The sequence below is a fragment of the Lagopus muta genome, chromosome 5 (assembly GCF_023343835.1).
Source record: "Lagopus muta isolate bLagMut1 chromosome 5, bLagMut1 primary, whole genome shotgun sequence".
In the NCBI taxonomy this organism is placed as follows: domain Eukaryota; kingdom Metazoa; phylum Chordata; class Aves; order Galliformes; family Phasianidae; genus Lagopus; species Lagopus muta.
Window position 1 is genome coordinate 57,432,508 of NC_064437.1, and position 22,654 is coordinate 57,455,161.

The 22,654-nt window shown below is 39.1% G+C and overlaps 1 protein-coding gene across 4 annotated transcripts in view; it reads left to right on the forward strand.

The window, feature by feature from the left end:
* VTI1A (vesicle transport through interaction with t-SNAREs 1A) overlaps window positions 1-22,124 on the forward strand; it is a 249,701-nt gene extending 227,577 nt beyond the window's left edge. For 2 of the 4 annotated variants that reach the window (XM_048945665.1, XM_048945666.1), the window contains one exon: window positions 21,792-21,905. Coding sequence is in view for 2 of the 4 variants with exons in the window: in XM_048945667.1 (XP_048801624.1) it covers window positions 21,792-21,885 (94 nt within the window). In the remaining 2 variants the exon portion in view is untranslated. Of the gene's footprint in view, window positions 1-21,791 lie in introns of all 4 variants that reach the window. The other 2 variants (XM_048945667.1, XM_048945664.1) reach the window with 2 other exon arrangements.
* Window positions 22,125-22,654: the final 530 nt, after the last annotated feature.

The window sequence follows — 22,654 nt, forward strand, 5'->3', positions numbered from 1 at the left end:
AAAGGGAGGAAAAGGTAATCTGAAGCTGTTATGTTTTTAATTACATTTGATTTGTATTTAAAAGGAAAGCACAAAGGTAATTTTTCTGTTGCTCTACCTGTGACTCCTTAAATCATGGTAAATGTGCATTATGATCTTCTTAAAAGAATAAGAACATTCCTTGTTAATTAATTTATACAGCTGTCAGTACAGCTTTCTATGTTATTCATACTCTAAGTGTTTGACTGCCATAGATTTTCTAGCAGTTCCTGGCAAAGCTCCAGTGAAAGCCTGGGATTTATTAGGCTGACTTGGTGCAAAGTCTATTGATTGTGGCCTCGAGGGTAATAACTAAATAGAGCTGGAGCAACAAGTCAATAACACCATTGTTGCTACAGACTCCATTCACTTGAGGAGTTAGATTGTTTTACAGTGGCAAAGAGTAATCATGAGCAGATCAGCATGTTCAACAGGCTCTGTACCATGTTGATGCTGGAGACTGTTTTAAAGCTTTCAGAGGGATTGCGGGAGAATCAAGGTGGGGTACAGGGATCAAGAACCCTGTAAACTCCTTCATTAGGACTGAAAGGTTTCGGCATTAGCTTCATCATCTTGAAACAGAAACAACAACAACAAAAAAAAGAATCCTGTGCCTGTGTTTGTTCTAACAAGTATTAAAATGCTCTGCTCGGCTGTCCTTAATGGCATGTTTGAAACCTGATTTGAATTTTGAATGGGGGTGTGCATGTAGTGTGTGTGCGTGCATGTACGTATGTGTACTTACACATTTGCCTTAGCATTGAATAATATTCTAGGCAGTACAAACTTCATCTTGGTGCAATAATATTTCCTGGCAGTGGCTGGAAAGAGGCTCCTCTTGTCTTAAATTCAAAATGCGGAAATGCTTTTGTTTATTGCTTCTCTAATCCTCCCATGTGTTTATTTACTTTCAGAATTCTTTTCTTTTGCAGAAATATATACAAATCTACTAGAGGAGAGATGTTTACTTCCTGAGAGCTTTATCGTTTATTTGACAGCCTTTGACAACAACTTGCATTGTATTAAGAGCAGATCATTTTGAAAAGTCAAAATTGTGAAGATAGGAATTTCAAAACCAGAACTGGTTGATTTTGCACACGTTCTTGTGTCCATCAACAGGAGTTGCCATTGGAGCATTGCAGAAATACAGAGTAATTACAATAAGCTTAGGAGCAGGACTACTCCCTTGAAACATGAAAGATGGTACAGAAAGTAATAATAAGAACCATGTAATATTAAAAAAGACAGATGTAATTATGCCATGTAGAATGAACGAAGTAGTGAAGCAACAAGCTTCTGTGTATTCAGCAGTTCCACAGACTCTTCCTTCCCTTGTCTGTTTGTTCTTGGAATTCAAGTTTTCCTTTTTACACATACTGTTTGTAACCACAGATTCTCAAAGCTAATAGCAAGGAGCAAAGTTCTCTTCCTGAAAAGTCAGTCACTGTAAAAGACCAGTATTTCAAACACAGAAATTTCAAGAGAGGGTTTGATTCTTTAACAGGACAGTGACTGATATCTGGTAACAGTCTATTAACAATTTATCTGTCCTTTTTTTTTTGCTCCTTCTCTTGCTGTATTATAATTCCTTCATACTATTTAAAGCATTGAAAGGGGTGGAACTAGAAAGGAAATCCTGCAACCAAATATTCAACTGAGTACTAGGCTGCCCTTGGCCATGGGCAGTCAAGTGAACATTACAGTCAGCATAGCTGGGACAGATCTTTGAGTAGGGAGATACGAGAATGTGGTGAATGCATTCGATTTTCCTTTTTTCCCATAAGTAAGCAGAGAGCTTGGCAAGTTTGTAGTGCTTGCTTAGAAGCTCACTTAAAACTCTGGGAGGAGTGAACAGAATTTGAATGACTCTCAGGAATCTCTTTCTTTTTAGGCCTCAGCCATGGACTCCCATGGAAATAAATGTATCAGATTAGGAACTATCAGTATTCTGTCAGGATATTTTAATGAGAGGTCAGTAAATACTGTGTATCTGGAAGTAAAACAGCAAAAGCTGGGCCTCTTCTTTATGACTTCCCCACAGTCATCAGAGTGACTTTCTGACAGATGCTTTCACTTTGTATCTACTCTGCTTAGGTTCAACTCTGTGATCCAAGCAGTTTTTGGCAGATCAAGCCAGCCTAAAACTTAATTAGCTGAGGCATAGGAAGTAAATACGTAAAAAGAGGTTTTGCTGAAGTCTTAACACTTGTTCATTAAAAAGAATAACACTGACTTTCCTGTCTGATGGCAGTGTGAAATGCTGTATCTACAGTGATCAGATATGTATCACAAGCACTGCTTGTGCCCTGCTTCCTATATTTCAATTAGAAGAAAGAAAGGCAAAAGGAAACATTCTTCCCAAAATGTGCAAGTTGACATTTCTTTTGAGTAACATTCTTCCAGTATGAACTGTAGATTCACAGAAATTACAGACCAAGCAGTTGAAGTATTCTATCCCCTTCCTCCCTTCTCCCCTCCTTTTTTAAACTGTCTTCATCAATCAAAATCAACATAAATGAATAATGGAGGTAGATAAAATGTGAAGAGACAATAGCAGCCTTGTTTAGAATTGGCAGCCATAAATCCATTGTATCCAGAGAGTCTGCACGAAGTAAATATCTGCTCTTGCTGACCGCCATTTAGCCTATGATTTGGAATACCATTTAAGCAAGTGCTGATGTCTCATTGAAGCTTCAGCCCTTTATTGCTGGCTTTACTTTAGAGGACTAGTGCTGTGATGAGGCAGGGGAACTCAGAAGGTGAAGCTTTGGAGTGACACAGGAGTTTCCTTTCTCCTCATTTGTTAACTTGGGATGACAGAAATAGAAATGGTGTTTTCATGAGCAGGTCAAAGGCTTTTCTACAATCAGCAAGAAAACAAGAATGTTGGTGGAAAAGGAGTGACAGAACACATCATTTAAAATCATTAAAATTTGGGACTAGCTGAGGTTTTCTCTGTATGCAAGAAGGGAAAGCATGTGTTTATTGGCTTTGCAGAGGCATGCACAGGACTGCAGAAGCCCAACAGAAAGGAAAGGCAAAGGATTATGTACCTAGATCTCAGAGTGCATGATTTATGGTGTGGCTTCTGAGTCCTGACATTTTGATTTAGTTATGATAGACCTGAAGTCTTATGAACTGTTCTTGTAGGAATTTGACAAGACCCTCTAGGGCTTGGTTGCTGTATCTACCATTTTGAAATGCCAGGTCTTACGTGGAAACTTTTCCTTCCTTTCTTCCCACTGTAAAGGTCCTTCCAATTTTGGGTGACTTTTGGAAGCAAGCTTGAGAACAAGCTCCAATAAGACTTGTAAGCTCAAGTCGACAAGTTCAGGAGGTTTGAGGTTGCCTGTTTTTCTGTTTGGATTTGAGTGTAGTTTGTTTTGTACAGCATGCCAGACAAGGATCACTTGTTAAGGTCTCATTAGCACCAACAGTGTTCCAGCTGTATTAGAATCTGCGAACATATCCACCTCAACTGTGTTTTCATGCCTTTTATGATTTTCGTTTTCTCCAAATTAAAATATATATATATATATATATACAGACAGATATAACCACATATAACCAAATCCCTCACAGAAAAGATTGATGACCTTTCTGATGGTAGTAGGGAATGATCTTTAAAATCAAAATCTGAGTGAGTAGATGTGCAGCAGCACAGCATCTCTCCATAGAGTGGCCTGAAGGTGCCACTTCTGTTGTGAAAACAGTTTATTTAGTAGTTAGTGCCTTGACTTTTCTGTCTTTGTACTTCTGAAAGATGATCCCTTGCAAACGATGAACCCTTAGCCTTAATGAAGTACTGATCCCTCTTTAAAGTTTACTTAATTGAAGCTTAGAAGGAAAAAATATAGAGTAGTATTTTAAGAGTGACTGTGTAGCACCTTTCCAAGTTTGCATGCCTGTCAACGGGATGTCATCCTGTAAGTGTGAATGAATGGCTCTATTTCCACTTTGAGTTTCCATTCCTAGGCAAAAATAGCACCAAATATACGACCAGAATAGATACCTTTTTTTTTTTTTTAACCTTATAAATCACGTAGCAGTAAAAAGTAAACTAAGATTATTTCTTTATTAAAAATGTTCCATGTGTCCAGCACCATGTAAAAACTATTAAAAGAAGAACCTGCTTAAAATGACTTAGTAAACTCACGAGAAATAATTTACCATTCTTTTCTAACAGAGCATGCTGTACTTTGTAAGGATACCAATTATATTTAGCATTCCTTGAGGCTTCTATTGTTAGGCTTTTTTTTTTCCACTACCAGCATGAAGCGCTGGAGCTTTAAGCATCCTGTCATGATGCTGATGTTTTGTCGAAGAAAAGATGTGTTCCTCAGCTGTTGCAATTACTTCAGCATTTGTGCCTTTTCAGATGACACTTGGCCAACTTTTTAAAATTGCATAATTCCCGCATATGTGGTGATGAGGGCTGAGATTTTTAAGGGCCATGATGTGTCTAATTCACGGCACGGGCTGGCTAACTACCTCCAAATATCTGACTCTTGGATCTGATTCATTTATCCTAAAAGCCTCAAAGTCCTGATTATTTAATGCATTACTTCACGTAGGATTTGGGCTTTGTTTGTTTGTTTGTTTGTTTGTTTTTCAATTTTGCTAACATAACTAATTTATTAAGAATTAACAGAATGTTGTGATGGTGTGCATTAGAGCTCAACCTAACGTAGAAAGCAGTAACCAGGATTGCAAACAATCGTTTGATTTGGAGAATTCCAAAATAGCCCTAAATTTTATTAACTGTCTCAGTACGTGTTTAATCATCTAAATCCTTTGTAAAGTATTTGTAAATGCACTCTTGACATAAAGCATGGCTAGTTTGTCTGTATTTTCTGAAACACGACAACTCCACTGAGGAAATGGAGCAGTATTTCTGCATTCTTGTCAATATAACTTAGAGGGTGAATTTGGTTTTTGGGGTTTTAATTGAGGAGAGTGAAGTACTTCCATTTTCTGAATTGCCTTCTGCTAATTTCTTGTACAGAGGTAGTATAGTATATAAAAAATGCTATTTGAGAAAAAAAAGAGGAAAATTTGAAGATTTCTGGATAGTTTGAGCTTCAATTCTGTGATTCGAAACTATCAGCATCAACAGTGGGATCTTCTGCCCCCAAAACTACTCACTGCCTGTCTCTAGAGTTCTAGAGTCAGTGTCTTGAAATTGAATTGATCCTGTGCAGAACAGCTCTGCTCTCCCAGTCTCTACTTCTTGCCTTTTTCTTTTTTTGTCCTGGATCAATTCCTTGATCTGATTCATCACATGGACCCACAAGCTGTTGAATCAGCACAGCTGAGGTTGGCATGCTGCAATGTGATGGCAGAAATGAACACCAAGAGGAAATGGGAGCAGAGGGAGGAGGACAGACCTGAGCATGACTCCTAAAATTAGTATTGCTGCTGGATGCTTTGCATCTTAGAAGCATGGTTTTGGCTTGAGTACAAGGCTTGGAGTCAGAACATTTAAACTATAAGCTCCCTTCTAGTCTTTGACACCCTTAATCTTTAGTTTTGCCGTCTACTAAGTGGGAATAATGCTATTTAACTCAGTAATGTGAAGACTTACTAATGATTCAACCAATTAGTGCATGAGTAAATAGGAAACACTGCTTGTACACTGCTGCATTTTGCTGAAGTTGCTCTCTCATGGCTTTAAACCACATTTCATTTACAGTAAAATATTTGTTTTCAGCTCTGTTCCTCCTATCACAAAAATGTTGCTAGAGCAAAGACAAGTCCCTGTTTTTGTAACCCAAGTGTCTCTCTCTATTTTTAGTTTTTAAATGTTGGCTGCATCTCTCTGTCTTTCTCTCGCTCTCATTTATTATTTTTTTTTATATGAGTATATATTTATAGCTATTGGAATAGCTCTTTGCTATTGGAAGAGAATTTCCTGCAAACAGATCCGTTTCTGCAGAGCTCTGCTCCAACGCACTGTCCCATGCGTTCCACTGGGAGATTGCTCCAGAACAAATGCCTGTCTGGTTGTAGGATCAGTCTTGCAAACTGTAAACTTTATATAGCCTTCAGCACATAGTAAATTTGCATGTGCAGGAAGCATTACCAACTGGGCATCTGATACTTGTTGAATCTGAAGATATGAGTGACACGGGCGATGTAGCCCGTGTTGTACCGAGCCATTTCCGATTTGGATAACAACATTCTCAGTTTTCTCTTCAGTTTTAACTCAGGTGGAGTAACTGTCTTCACACCCTCATTCAAAATGGTGAGTCTTGTAACCGCATGCCATTGAAGAGCTGCTACATCTCACCCAGCAATAGGGCAAAGTACTTTTTACGTAATAGTCGTGCTCCATGGGTATGGGAACACTTGACCTGTAGCTGGGTTTGGTGCACATGGAGCAAGGAGCACTGATTCAGATCATTTCAAGGACTACAGCAGAGCTGCCGATGTGCATAAGGGTTGCAGAATCAGGCCCCTGAGGATCCTTAGGAATGAAAGGTATCCTGTAACTGCAAGATATTATTATGATTACTACTCTGGAGAACACAGAGGTATTGAAGTTGGCAAAATAAATTACAGAGTTAAATGTATAAGTAAACCAAGAAGTGACTGATGTTTTTTGCATAGTAATAATCTTCATAATCACTTCATTTGCACAGTTATTTAATTTTAAACTTTAGGCACAGTTTTGAAGCACAACTCAGTGGAGATTTTTGCTGTAAACTATATACTTTAATGAAAGCTAATTGGAGGACAAATTTTAATCTAATTAAAATGTGACTGCATAAAGCAAAAAGGATGAATGAAGCAAAATGATCTATGGGGCACAGTTTTCAAACAATGACTGTCCTGAATACTAAGTCAAATGAAGCTTTTGTAAAATGATGATCATGAACATTGCCAGCAACAGAACAACCTTGAGAAACTGCTAATGAAAGTTTAGTTTAAAAAGTGGACATTCCAATTGCAACTGTGTGAGGAATTTTTTTAAAGGGAAGTAAAAAGCAACACGCACAGAGTATCATCTGAAAACATTACAAGTAAATTAGCCGAAGGTGTACATTCCTTCTAAGTTCTCATGATCAGCAGATGCAAATGTTTGCAGTGTGCCGATGAGTTATGAGCCCTAATGAGATTTCAATGCTGAGCAAACAATAAAAATTTATGCATTGCATAGTTTTAGTGGCCTTTGGCTTCATGGTTAGTGTTACACCCTTTCAACAGCTTTGGTAATATAATATCCAGCTGGCTATGGAGGTAAGGAAAATTTTAGGGGTGAACTGAAATTGTGAGAAATAATGTGATTGATTGCTTTGTCAGAATAATGCATTTTCACGGTATAATTGTCCATAGTAATCCTAACCCGGGTACGGATACATAGGTTCTAGTTCTGTTCGGACACACATTTTGAAGGGTTCAGGTGAAGGATGGCTTTTCCAGCATTTGAGCCAGACCATTTCCTGCGCTAGAAGCGGATCCAGAGGTCTCACAAACAACCCCTCTAACAAGGACATTCCTGTCATAGTCTGGCAAAGGGAAGAATTGAAAAGCTGCACTTTCACCAACAACTGTCATGTGTCACAGTGAAAGAAGCCGAGCACCAACACGAAAAGAATCACACAATAGATACTGAAATAAATGTATGTAACGGCGTGCAGGGTGGGGGTTGAAGCAGGGAATTCAACTGGTGCAGTGTGAGAGTGAGCTCAAACGTATTAAATTTAAAAGACCCATTTGTGGGTTAGGCTTTTATGAATCCAGAACCTTCACCATAATGATTGCCTGCATTACCCTACATAATATTAAAATCTTAGCATGTGATTAATAGCAGATTCTCTGCATACGTGTCACAGCGCACATCTGCAGCAAATCTGCTAGTATATTTCTGCACTAGTTTTACTTTGGGGCCATAAAGTAATTCCTGTTTTGTGAATGAGAATAAACCTATTATGCACTAGGTTAGCTACACCCAGTTTCTTCTCTTCGGGGAAAAAGAACTGCTTATTTGATACGGCATCTCAAATTTCAGTGCTCAGAAGTGAGTTTAAGCCTCTGATAGATTTGCTTGAGCAAGCTGCTGGGAGTTGCCTTTTGCTGTTTCTAAGTTCTGCTTTTTCCAAAACCGTCTGTGCAAAGAGTACTGAGAAACTTCTGGACAGCAGTAAACCAGTGGACTTAATTATAAAGTGTTTATTGCCAAATTTGTTAATGAGTCAACATGCAAAAAAGATATATTTATCCCCATTTCCTCTTAAAATAGTAGTAAAAATAACTTCAAAAAATCTTTTTCTTAAGCTGCTCGGTGATGCAGTTTTGCTATTCACAAAAGCCCTTTTTCCCATCCGCAAATAGCTACCTTTCACTTTGCCCCAAGGGAACAGAGCATAGCTCAAATGAAGCTGAAAAAAGAGAAAAAAACACAGATTTTTCCCAGTTGCAACTAAGGCTCTGTGCATATTCACACACGCACACAAAATGAAAGGGAAGAGGCAGAAACGCTGCTCCAGTCTGCCCTCTGAAAAGTCCTGCCGACCAAAACCAAAACAGAACCCAGCGAAAACAACTGAAACGACAACAAGAAAACATTGGGAAAGCAACATCTGTTTTGCATTCCTGGCATCAGCCTTGCCCTTGCAACACAGGGTCTGACACAGATGTACAGGGTTATGACACCGCTGAGTACCGCTTGATTCAAACTGGTGTAAGTGAGAGCAGGATCGGGGCACTGGGTTCTTACAGCCTTGTGCAAAACCGTGTCTCCTGATCTCCTTTGCAGATGTGGGACTCGCACCCCACCGAAGTTATAGGCATCCTTCCGTTGATGGATGTGGGTTGTAGATCAAATCAGATTCCTCCAGCAGCAATTTAGAATTTATTATTGGCTGGGTATTTTTCATCTTGTGTGTATTTTGTTTCCTGTAAAATCGTTTTGCTCTGTGGCTTTCTGTAGAGTTCCACTGTGTGAAGCTGCACTCAGAAAGCGTGTCTCTCAGATGATACTGCACAGTTAAACCCCTCCGTTTTTGAGTACAACAAAATAATAGCAAGGAGAGAGAAATGCAAAGGCGCAAGTAGCTCAGACTGTGAATTAAAATGAATTAGTGCTGAGGGAAATTTGGGAAGGCAGAGTTGTCAAGTGAGCAGCTTTCTTACCAGAGGCAGCGTGACTACATGGGATGGCACAAAGAGAGCAGTTCTCTCCTGTTTGATTGCCCATCTGTAGTTGTAAGCAACGAAATTAGCTTCGCTCATACCTGGCATAACTTCAGTGTCTCCGGTGGAGCTGTCTCAGATGGAATGACTTGCTTGCAGTGTTTTCACCAGCCACTAGATGTCTGTGTGTGCTCTTTAAAGGTTTTGGGTGGATGATGGCCCTAGTAAACAAGAGAGCCAAAACTGGAGCACAAGCTGTGGGAAAGCCTATTGGGTTGCCTTTGCAAGTGTAGCATCATCACTTTCATTAAGCCTGTGTTTAAAGCAATTTATGCTGTCTTAAAAGTAAATTCCAACTTGAAACAAGTGGGGAAAATGTACCTTTCCTGGGCCACGTCTGGTTAAGACAAACTGTTTCCTTCATGTCCATGCAAAGGGCTGAAATGTATCTCCTTGTTGTGAAACTTTTGGAGGAAGTTGCTGAGATGTGGAATAGGTTAATCTTATTTCTATTCTGAAGCAGTGAAACTCCATAAAATAAAACATCTGCTCTGTAAGTGAACTGGTGAGAGCCCACTGTGTAATTCCATCCCATGTAGCCCAAACCAGTGCACTGCTGGAGCCGTGTTTGCACACAGACAATGCACTGGCAAACCTGTGTGTGCTCAGGAAAGCTGTGCATCAGATGTCAAGTATAGTACATCTTAGAAAACAAACAAAAAACAACTCCTTGAAGAGCAGATCTGGGTACTCTGTCCCACTCTTCTGTGGATGAGGCAGCCCACGGCTGACCAGGCTCTGCACCTGTGACCAGCTTTTCTGCAGAGATCTCCAAAGAAGTAATGCACAAGTAATCAGCATATGTTTGCTTTTCATTTATCTCTGTTGTCAGGGAATCAGATACAGATAGTATCAGGAGCAATGAGAGGTACATTCTGATATTATTTTCAGTTTTTTGTCTAGACAGAGAAGAGCAACTGCTTGTATCTCTGCGGAGCACCTCAGCCCCCCTCCACGCTCACATCGGAGGCTGAAGGCCAGAGGGGGGTAGGAGGCTGTCTATATTAAAAAAAAAAGTTTAAAACCACCACCTACTCATCAGGTGACTGGAGACCGTGGTTGTAAAATGTGCTGCAGGCAGAAGTTCTGAAAAATCCCAGAAAGTGTTGAAAACATCTCTAAACAAGGTATTTTTCTCCTGCACCTTTCTTGCTAAAGGTCCCAATTGCTGCCAAGAAAACTAGTGAGAATGTTAGCTGCCAAATAAAAAATTTATGATGGTGTTTGGCAAAGGATTGTATCACTGCTTGTTTTATACATTTCCACAAGACTCTTGAAGGGCTGTTGGACACATACGGCTCACTGATCACTGTGCTTTATCTGTTCTTTAACGTACTGTAAAAGCAAGCTCCAATAAAGTATGATTTAAACAATATATACCTTTTTTCTTTTAATAGCCTCCTAAAAGCATTTGCTATGGTGAGCATATAATTTCTAAACAACATTCCACATATAAAAAAATTTTAAAGCCTTTTACATGACAAAGTTGCCTTTTATTTGAGTTATTTTCATAGTAAAAATACATGAATTTTTCAATTAAAAATGTATCTTGCAATTGTGCTTATTACATGTTGGAGTCTGGGCCAATAAACAGCCTGTTAAAACATAAAGAAGTCCATTCAGTCAAACTTGTGCCTGCCATTTATGTTTCAAAAATTGAGAAAATAATATGTTGGAATGGCATTGCTCACAAATATCAATTAGGTTTTCAGCTGTATCATTAAATTAATTTGGGGGGAGAAAATTGTTCCGGTGGATTTAGTGGAAAAAATATATTTTTGAATAAGGAGTTTGCACACTGACAATAATAATTATGTTGACCAGTGTTGAAGCAATACCCTTAAAATATTTCTCCGTCTGAAGAAATGAAATTGTCTGTCTTTCTCTTTTCAAACCAGTTGTCAAATTAGGCTTCCAGCTGATAATTAGTGCCGTTTAACACCCATCTTGTCATTCTGAAATCTCAAAGCCCAAACTGTTTGCTTTTCCTCATTACCATGTGCTGCTGGAGGTGGGAGGTTTGGAATACGGAGTTGCACTTCCTGCACCATTTTGTAAAGAGCAAAGAGCATCTCTTCTCCGAGGCAGCCAACAGCAGTGGGACACAGTCCTGGCATCCTGACCCCTGTGAAAGGGACAGCCGGAGCAACACGCCCCTGTGCCTTCCCGGAGCTGCCCCAGGGCAGCACGGCTCTGCACCACACTTGTGTCTTCATGGCACAGTTGAGCCCCACAGCAAATATTTGAGAGCAGCCAACAGCACTGCAAATACTGCATGCCTTGTTTATGCTTGCGTATTTCATGGTATTTGATACAAAGTACTCAAGACAGACCAGCATTAAGAGGATTATTTCAGACAGCATTAGGAGTTAATTTACCGAAGATTAGCTCTAAATCAGGCAGATATCATAAGCAAATTAACATCAGTTGTAGGAGATTCACAATCGAAACGTGTGGTGTTTTTAGTTTCTCCCTGCATGTGCTTAAGTAGATGACTGGTATCTGTATTAGTTTCCAAGACTAAGGTGCTACATCTTGAGTAGTGAAGAACAGGTATTCTTTTTTTTTTTTTTTTCTGAATGCATATTATTTATTGTGGTGCTGTTTACTGACAGTGAAACTGCTTAACTCCAAGTACCCTTCCTCTGCTGAATATTTTATATTTCATGCCATTTCTTTATTGAGTAATGTTTTGTTTGGCCTCAGAAATGATGTCTCCATGGTGTTACAATATTTTTAAATAGGTAATGTGCAGCTTTGCTTCAGATTGACATACTTAATCTTTTTTTTTTTTTTTTCCTGTTAAAATGAGTCACATTTTAATGCAAACTCATAAAAATGAAGGAGTGTATAAAATGCTGCATACTATGGTGAAGATTACAGCTACTTAAAAATAGCTTCCCTAATACTTAAGCATGGAAATTACAGATTTGTACTATTTCCACTGGAGTGATGTTTAATTTGTAGCAAAAAGCAGATTCTGTTCTTCAGTTGGTTTTTCAGACATGTTTTCCTGACTGCAGACAGACAGACATAAGCAACCATCCATCTCAGTATCACCGTTTCAAAAGCGCTTGCCTAATTAGTGGAGAGGATTATGAAAGGGACTGAACCGCAGTATTAAAGCCTATGTTCTGCTTTGTACTTGGAGTTCTGAAAGTTTGGAAGTCTTAGAATGGGATTCCCATTTTGGAGAAATTTGCGTTCTGCTCTCCAAGAGGTATTAAACTGACTGGTCTTCAGTGTTCTCCTGAACACTTGGGTTTTCTTTTCAGCTGGGGAGGGAAGTCTGGGCAGTGTTTTACAATTTTTTCCCTTCTTGATGGACCAAATTCCTCTTGACAAGGTTGGCCTGAGGTCATGAATATCTCCCTGTGTTCACGGAGGCAGGAATCTTTGCTCTTTCTCTGAGATCATGAAAACTTACACCCACCCTAAGCCAGGTTGGGCCTGTAGGTCCCTCCGGTTGCAAGATCTGCAAGTACTTCTGCACTTTGACTTTGTGCCCTGTAGCTTTACAGAATGCATGGAGGCTCGGAGTGGTTATTAAACCAAGGTGTCTGAGGTCATAACAAAGTAGAGGCATTTCTGCTCCCCTAATAGAAATACTGTAACATGCTGAAAAGAAAATACTCTAATAGTGGCAAGTATCTCCTGTCAACTAATTTGATAGTTCTCTATCAGGTAAACCTTTTGTGAATACATCGATTCTTTTTATTTTTCACTGTTCTGTCTTCACTATTCCCAGGTTTTCTCAGAACCAGTTGGGCAAAAATTGATTTTTATTTGTTCCACCGGCCTTGTGGAAAATTAGCTTATGAACTGGTTTTTATAGGAAGACTCAAAGCACAGGACAGGTTGAAAAATAAGCCTATAGCAGTCAAAATTGTTGTCTGAAATGTCTTCAGACTGGAAGGCTGAATTTATTGCTCAAAACAAGTACTAGCAATGTGGAGGTGTGCAGTCCTGCTCATTATCACTGGAAAAGGGGGAACCAAAAAGCACAGTAAAAAATTAAATTTTAATAATGCTAGTGATATTTTCTAAATCCTTCTTGACAGAAAGATTCTCATTATTTTTATCTGTCTCAGAGTAGGCTCTTTTAATGCCATCTCACAAATGGCCTTAGCCATGATTGTTTTCCTTTCTCTTATAGCATTTGAAAAAAAAAAAAAAAAAAAAGAATATATACAAAAAAAATTCCATTCTGTCGTTGGAGAGGTGCCATGAAATGGTAACATTTTGGAGAGCACATCTATCTTCAGGAACAATAGCTGCAGATGCCTTCAGGTTTTTACAAAAGAGGTCAACATTGTTAAGGCAATTGTAGCAAACTTTCTATACAAAAAGACGCCCAGTCAAATATAGTGTGATAAGGAGAAAGCAATATAAACAAAATGATGTCCAGTCTCCAGCTTCACCACACCTCAAAGCTGTAGTTATTAAAGTGAGGCAAGGTGAAAGATGTTGCTTCCTTTTATCCATATAAGATGTATATATTTTAGTGCGATCTAATGATTATGGAAGTTGATAAAATGCAGACTTAGACATTTTTCCTTTCCTTAAATTGGACAGAATGTAAACTTAACTGTATTTATTGTGAAAGCCAATGTGTGATCATGTATGTTCTTGTCATTTTATAGTTTGCATAGTTTCATCTGCTGAATAAGTAATTGCTTTAGCTTTGAGGGGGTTGGGTTAGGGTGGTTTTGTTGGTTTTTTTTTTTTTTCTTCCCTATTTACCATTTGGAGACGAGGGCCACATGCAGCCAATGTGCTCAAGAATGCCATTACTCTGACAGCTGGGCTATCTGCCCTCCCTCAGAGCTCCTTCTAAAGCACTCATAATGCTTGCTGAGGCCTATGGTTCTTAGTCATGCTCAGGTGACTAAATGTATCATTTGTTCTTCTTGACACTCCAGTACCCTGAGAAAGGCTGGTTGGAGATTAACGCAACCTTGACTCCTTCCACTTGCAGTTGCCACTGCACATGATCTTCCTTTAGACTTGCCAGAGAGATCTGGTGTTGCCTTTGCTTTGCATGAAATGAATTAATCTATCTCCAGTTTTGGTTGGGGAGTTTCCATGGCCCTGGAAGCCACCCGCTGTTCCTCCTAATGACAGTAATAATCTAATTTGTTCCCTCCATGGAAGGGGCAAACATGGGGACAGGAGAAAGCTGAAGTTGTGTCACAGAGGTTAGTGCAGAGAAATGCTCTCTGTCAGGGGCTCTCATAAGCAGAAAGGAGCTTTTCATCTTTCAAAAATACCTCCCTGTATGTTCTAAAGGTAGGCAGCGAGTAAAACCCCAGCTAGTTGAAGATATACAGTATCCTTCCTTTTGCCTTATATCCTAGCTCCCACAGTCCACGAGGTCCTCTTCCAGACTATCTGTGTTCTTGCACTTCACATGCTGATGTCTTCATACATTTGTCTTTCAGACATTTCTGTAGATATCCCGCCTTCCCAGGCCACTTCAATCAAGCTGTTATCCACTTATTCCCCCTGGATTCTTGTGGTCTCCTGTGTATTCTTTGTACTTCCTGAGATTGCCAGCTCACTGAGACAGAACTCGTGCAAGCTATGATAGTCATGATCCTGATGGCCACCAAATAACACCAAATAAAATATTTCAATGCTGTTCATACGCTTTTGCCACATTTGCTATCTATTACAAGATTTCTGTTCATAATTAGTAAGTGTTTTAACTACCAAATACCATAGAATTTATTTTACTTTACAGTCTTAATGGTAAGATTGTCAGAAGGTGACAAAATATAGTTCCTTGAGCCTGGTTCCCATCTTCTGCTCCTCCAAAATTCCTGTCAAGAGGGAGTTGCATTTGACTCTGTTCAGAGCTTCTATGAAACTAGGAGTCCATGAAAAGATGATGAATCAAGGTACTTTTTTGTCTAATTACTGATGAAATCTACTGCTTTATGTTTGAGTTTCACCTCTCTAGTGTTTGTTGTTTTTTGGTTTGTTTTTTTTTTTCTGATTTATGGGAGTTTGCAGACATTTTACAATGTGGTAAAACCTTTGGTGGATGATTTTGCCTTCAGAGCTAACAAGCTTTCTCCAAGCAAATTTGGTTTTGGGAAACTGTCATCCTCTCTTGGACCACATCTTTGAGCTTTGAGGAGTTCATCCCTACCTAATGTGTGCCTAACTAAACTAGCTACTTAACTGACTTGTTCTCCTGAGATGTGTATATATGAGCAGGAAAAAGAAAAGGCAGTTCAGAGCAAGACTCTAGCTCATATAGACAGGGAACTGAGAGAGATTAGCTAGATGTAATTTTGATGTTTAAAGTTGGATAGTATGTCTACCTTCCTGCACCTGTTATTACATGATTCATTCTTTCATTCATGGCCCAGGTGGAAAGACATTGATGTGGTTTGAGTCTAATATTGTAACTAGAGATTGGTATCCATGCTATTATAAGTGCATGGCTCCAGTCCTTAAGACTGATCTTTAAACTAGAGCATGTATCTCTGCAAAACTTCTCAGACCTACCAACAATATCTTAGTCACTTTGTAAGGCCAGTCTCTTTCAGAACACCCTGCTATTTGCCTAGAAAAATGTCATCTTTTTTTATTCTCTGTTTCTGAGTCTTTAATCTCATTATCAGCTCAGTTTTCAGCAATTTTAATGGGTTTTCAAGAGGATTTACGCATAAGAAAGTAGAGCCATTAGCCCAAGGGTAAGAGGAGACTCCTTCAGGAGGGAATTCAGGGACCAGGATGTAGGCTCCTATTGGGAGTGGTGGGTCTCCAGACTGGGGGAGCCCAGGCAATATGGCCTTTTTGGCAAGAAGTAAGCCATGGGGAGTCCTATTCACTCTCTGCCACCCTGCAGAGCCTTTTCACTTTTAAATATGCAATGTCAATTACAATGGAATTGGTCCTGCTCACCTGGAGAACACAAAGAACTTGGCCTTAATTTCAGAGTTTTGGCAGGGTGGAAAAAAGCTTGAAAATTTTCCAAGTACTTTTTCTAACATCAACTCAAAGAGGGCTAAGGAGTTGTATGCAGTTATGCTGGTATTTTTTCACTGATAGAATTTCTGTTTTCTAATTTCTGTTAATGATGTAACATCTCAAATCATTTCCAACCAGCTGTAATTTTGCTAGGCATAGTTCTCTTACACTTTTATTTCAGTAGGTTGCCACGTCTTTAAGTTTTCCCACAGCCTGTCTAGTTCTTTTCAGCTGCTTTTATTTAAGAAAAGCATTCTTAAACCGAAAGATGGGAAAGATGAATAATCACTCGAACAGCCCCCAGATACCCTGAACTTAGAGATTTATCATTATGTATCTAAGGCTTTGCTTTACCAATCATAACATTTTATTCCCCTGTGTTGGCTCTAGTGCTTCGATCTGAAAGCTCCTGATAGATAGTAACAAGGATGTCCTTACATATAGCAATAATGGTATGTGTCCCAGAAGGTAATTGAGTATGGCTGTATGACTTTAAATTCATATTTGCTGATATTTATTTCCCAAATGCTGCTGTGTATTTGCCTGTATGGCTCGACCTTCACTTTGTGTTTTTTTGAATCATGAATACTGGGCATTTAAAAGTCATCACCAATTTATATGCACCTTTCTTTTTTTATCATGTTAGTTGTTTTATCATGTCATGTTGTAAACCTGCGGATTACAAATGAAAGGGTACCCAAAATGTAATTTGAAGTGACCATCTAAAATGTGTTCTTGCATACAAAGAAGAAGCCTTTCTGCCCAATTACCTCATAGGAATCACTTCTAGTTAAATCTTAAATACATGTATTACAGTGAAACACTGTTGGACAGTGCTCCGTCATCAATCAGTCTGTGTTCTTGAGGACACTCTTTTTCAAGACGTTTTCTTTAAGGATAAAGAGCTGTGTTGTAATGAATGTGTGCTAACTGATCTCCCAAGCCGTTTGCATTTTTTTTTATTTGTATCAGTGTCGAAGTTGAGCTTCTGTAAGACATTTTTGCAGTATTTCATTTGTAGTCTTCATTATTTCAAGTTAAGCACACGAAACTCTTGATGCACCCGGAGTCTGCGCTGGTTCTTGTGTATCTGTATTTAGTTAACATGTAACCGTGATTGCTAATTTTCATGACAATTGTTATTGTACCATCAGTGCTTAATGGCAAGGCATCATTATTCAGTGCTGGTCAATCAGGCACTAAGACATGTGCAAGACATCAGGCTGAACCCATATAGATGTCGTGCACTTCCCTGCTAATGAATGCAGGTTTGTAAAAAGGTTTAAACACGGTTGGCATCCTTAATGTAAGGTTTGCAAAAGCTTATTGGGAAACTGCTTTGTGTTTATAAGACACAGATCTAAACACTGCACAAATAGAGTTAGAGACATTGTCTGTGCATGTGTGTGAAGCTACCAAGAAGGGAGAATCATTTGGCTTTTCACAGTGTGGAAAGGCAGCACAATATCTGGCATGGAATGAGTATGGGTGATTTGCCGAGGATGTCAGTGTTTGGAAAAGGCTGTGGGACTTGTTCTCCAAAGCAGTGGTCTCTATATATGTGAGAGCAGGTGATCCCTCTTCCCAGGAAGGAAAGCAGCCCGTGTGGTTGATCAGCTGTAGAACACAGCTGGCATGAGCTCCAGAGGCAGCTCCAGTGGTGAGAAGCCAGGAAGTCGGGTCAGGCGTTTAGAAAGGAGGAGCAGAAGAAACAGGAGCAGGATGCACTTTCTGCTCTGATAGCCCAGAGTGTTAGTCCAGCAGGCTCTTTTCATGCGTCGCTTAATGCTACCCTTGCATGTGCTTTAGTTACTGTTTCTGTGTGGTTTTGCACCCAAACGTTTTGGGCTGCTGTCCATGATAAACTAGATGGAGCTTGGTTTAAAAGCGCAGATTTTTCATCTCTTCTAACTAAAAGCAGAATGAGCCCTTGTGCTCTTGGAGTCCTGAGTATGAAAGGAGCAGCAGATATTGGCTGTTAACGAGCTCCAGCACGCTGGGCTCCAGCAGAACTTGGTGTGAATTCAGTGCATAAGCTGCATCGACTAAATGGTTAATTCATCTCATATCAACAGTGCTATGATTCATAATGTAAACTTGAGGAATCCTTGATGTTTCAGTCACACATTCCTCTTAATTTGGCCATGCATTCTTTTAAAGCTACAGTGTGCTAACTTAATAAAATGCAGCATGCAAATGCACAAGTTTTTGCCTTCAGGCATTTTAGCCATGGATGTTTCAATGGGTGTCTTCTTTCAAGTATGTATTCTTTCTTAAATTATTTACCCTGTAAACATGCTTTGCATTTTCAAAGAAGAAACTGGGCTTCCTCGTTCACCAGATTTTGTTGAATTTAAGGTGTAGTAGAGATAAAAGAATATCATCTGCTTCTTGTGAGCATGTTAGCCTTTGGGATTTTTTGTAGTGAGTATTAGGCTCCATTTTCTTTCCCTTTGGTATGATCACTCCCTCCCCCACTTAAATTCCTTGCTGCTTTGCCTAGAGCAATGCCCACTGGCAGTGTCTGGCTGTGACAGTACTATAGGCTCCTCTACAGATGGGTCCTGCCAATGCCAACCATTGTTCTACCGCTGTGAGCTGGCTTGACTGCAGTCTATCTATCACTCCAATCCCCATTTCCTCTTGATATTTTCTTTATTCCAAAGGGTTGCCCTTGCCCACTGACTTGGAGATAGGAAATCTGACACCCAGAACTGGTGTCTTCCACCTGAGCAGGCTGCTCCCAGCACCAGCCTCAGACATCCCACTTGCTCACCCCTCCATGGGTCTATTCTGCTGCTGGCTGCCTCTCTTGGAGCCCCATCCTCCCGACACTTTGCAGTTCACTTAATCTTACTTCCTCACTTGAAAGTAAAACAGTAAAACTTAATGTTATACTTTTTTTAAAAAAAAAAAAAAGATATAAAATTAATCTTTAACTGTGGGCTTGAATATTAAAAGTATATAATGCTTCAGTGTAGGAGTCTGTTGATAACATCCATCCTATTTCATGATTAATTTGTTCCTTCTAATATGATATTCTTTTGCTGCAGTGTGCAGACTAATTCAGATTCCTAGAAATTGAACTTTGATATGTATTTCCTAGATTCTCGCTGTACGTGAACCTTCAATTAGCAGATACAGGTGGCAGCGTGCCATGCTCAATGCTCTCTTGATGAGGATTTTAGGAACGTGGACACCGATTAAATAATCTTGCAACAGGGTGTGCACTGACGGAGCATTAAAAATAAAGTTTTTGGAGGATTTGGTACCTTTCTTTTTTCCTCTGATTTTTTTTGTAATTTTAAATCTCAGGTGATGAAATGCTCTTCCGGTGGGCCAGAGATAGGAGTTGATTTAAACACTTGGTATGTTATGTATGCCTTTGCCTAACTATGTGTTAGATTAAGCGAGTTTCACTCACAGTTAATCCTTTGTAAATTAGCATTATGGATGCCTTGGGGCCCACATCCCACAAATAAAATGGTTGTCAAGCCAGCTGCACTGTGTATTACTTAAGGCTGAATGTTTTAAAACTTTTCATGCTTTTAATCTATTTCACTGCTGAGTTTCAGTTTTGCTGAGTATCTTTTCAGGAGTGATGAGGCCGAGTGAGTAAATATATGTTCTGGTTTTCATGCATTTGCCTGGGTGGATCGTTTGTTATCAGGTGTTTGGCAGAGAATGTCACACCCTGCCACAGAATGGAAGCTTGTAAGTTCAGGTGTTAAACTGAAGTGCAAACCAACAAGAACCAAAAGCCCTTAATTAGCTTTATTTTGTTAGCCCTCTACTTTTTTTTCTCCCCTTTTTTTCTTTTTCTTTCTTAAGAGTGAGAAACATCCCTCCCTCCTCCTCATCCTTTTGGCAGAGTAAATATTGCCTGTTAAGTTTGAATTAGCTGTCATCGCAAAAGAATTAATGCTGTGGTTGAGCCTTTCTAGTGAGGAAGGGAAAAATAAACGAGACAGATCTTAGTTCAGCTTTAAGTGATAAATGAGGACAAAGCAGCCCATTCATCTCCTGCTAGGAAAGTGGACACAAACACTAAAGCAGTTTTGCGGAAGACGTGTCAGCAAATGTGATCATTTTGTAACCTGTCAGGAGGATAGAGAGCTAGTCCTTTTAGAGTGTCACAGGGGAGGGTGTCTGTCTGATGTGACAGTTTGCATCCATCCATTTGCTGCTTTTTCTTTAGGTGGGGGGTAAGCATGGAGGGAGCTGGAGTAGGTTAAAACTGTATTTTTCCTTCCACTTTCCAGTATAATTTATATGTATATCCACCCACATCCAAATGAAAAACGCTTTCCAAGGAAAACTCCCCTCTGCTCTCTAGTTTCTGTCCCCTCTCACTGCATGAAATATGTTCAGTTTTTGCACATTACATTCCTTCTCCTCAACTTTGAGACTTACAGTCAGTACGTTTCACAAGACGCCGTTTTACTTTTACCATTATTTGGTTGGTAAAAGCTTTGTTTTGTTCTGTTTTACAGAAGCACGAAAAAAAACCAACAACCCACAATAAAATAAGAACAAAAATAACTTGGGGTTCTTCCGTTGTTGGTTTGGGTTTGGTTTTTTGCTGTCTCTCTCCAATTCTGATGATATGGTTCACGTACAAATATGTCTTGCAAAAGTTCCTGTGTCACAGAGAGCCTATGAAAATATCCTTCCTCCTCTGTGAGAACAGAATAACAAACACTGGGTTCTTACAGTTCAGAATCATTCTGTAAAATACCTCAAATTCCATTGTTAATTGATTTTTTCATTTTAAATGACCTATTAATTTCAGGCCAAATCTCGACCCGTACAATGTCTGATTTTAGAAGCAGGGATTTCTCCCAGAAATGATTACATGGTATCAGGATTCTACTTCTAGTATCTTTGTATTATCACAAATTTCCCCTTTCTTATGCTAAATAGTAAATGCAACATTTGTCTATTACCATAAGTAAAGGTATGCTACAGAGACGGAGGTGTTTTTACAACATAAGCTTCACAGTTTGACACTTGCTTCTTTATATCATCCTTTTCTTCAAAACTATCTTTCATACTTTTCCCTTGGTATTTTAGTACAAGTAAGTACCTCATTGACATGTATTTCCTTGAAACGTTGTACCCTAATAATAAAATCCCTTGAAAATTAATAAAGTTTCCTTTCAGATTTAAATAAGAAAAAAAAAAAAAGCTTTTAGAATAGTGTTGAAAATGTAATGGTATTTACTACTACAGAGCACCCTGCATGGACTGCATCAACTGAGGACTGATAGTGTAATTTGTTTTAGAAAGTTAATGTTAATAGTAGCATGATGCATTTCAGTTCTAATATGTGTGTATCTGTATGCATAATTAAGGAAAAGTTCATTCTTTCTTTAACCCCAAAGTCGAATTAAATAGCTTCATAAAGAGATATGTAGAGTACTGGAAATGGAAAGAAGTGAAAACAGTCAGGATATGCAGAATGGTGCTGGAAAACCTAAATTTGTGGCCCTGTGCCTTTTCTCCATGATATTTATCCTTGTACCTCTTTACATTGTTTAATATATTTTCCACTGTTTTCACTGTGGTTTTTTTTTATCTCTTCTGCTTTTTTCCAGGATCATCCAAAACCGAATTTTGATCGTTGTTCTGGCAGTCTTCATCATCCTCACCACTGCAGCGGCTATTTTTTTTTCTGTCCAGGGACGCTGATATCTTTATTCTGCAACAAACTGCTTGTTCTGAGTAATTAAGACAAAGTGGTCACATGAATCATTCTCTTGCACTGACAGAGTCTCCTTCTCTTTTCCACTATTCAACTCAGGTGCAAGTGGTGTAAAATACTTTATGTTATTGATGGCATAGTTGATGGCATGTGGCGTTGATTATTTTTCTCCTTTTTTTTTTTTTTTTGTCTTCATCTGAGTGTTTTTGGAATCTTAATATTCATTTGGGGGGGGGGGGGGGGGCCTGCTCCAATATCGAAAGGCCTAACATGTCCAATTCTACCCGACAATTGGCATGTAAAATGCAAGAGTTTAGACAGCTAAAGGGGATCTTTGCACTTTTCTTGTGCTATGTGGGGTGTATGAATATCAAGCAGTACCTGACCTTATGTGATACAGAATATAAGTAAAGCGCAGACCAACGATGTAGAAAGTGAACCTGTCTCCTGTAACTAACTACTGATCATGAATCATTGTAATAGATGTAAGCTGGTTAGGAATGGTAGTTGTAAAAAGTGAGCAACCTAGAAGATGTTTGATATCTGATGTGGATCCAACACACTATTTAACTTTTTTTTTTTTTTAACTTTGAACTTTCTTTTCTGTTTATTCAAAACAATTCTGTTTTCATGTAGATCATGATAAAGCATCACTTGCTGAAAACATAGTTGTGACCGCGGCCCATATGCTGAATCTGTTTCGAATCTTCCAGTGTTGATATATGTGCTACCAAGTGTACATGCCAGACCTTTATT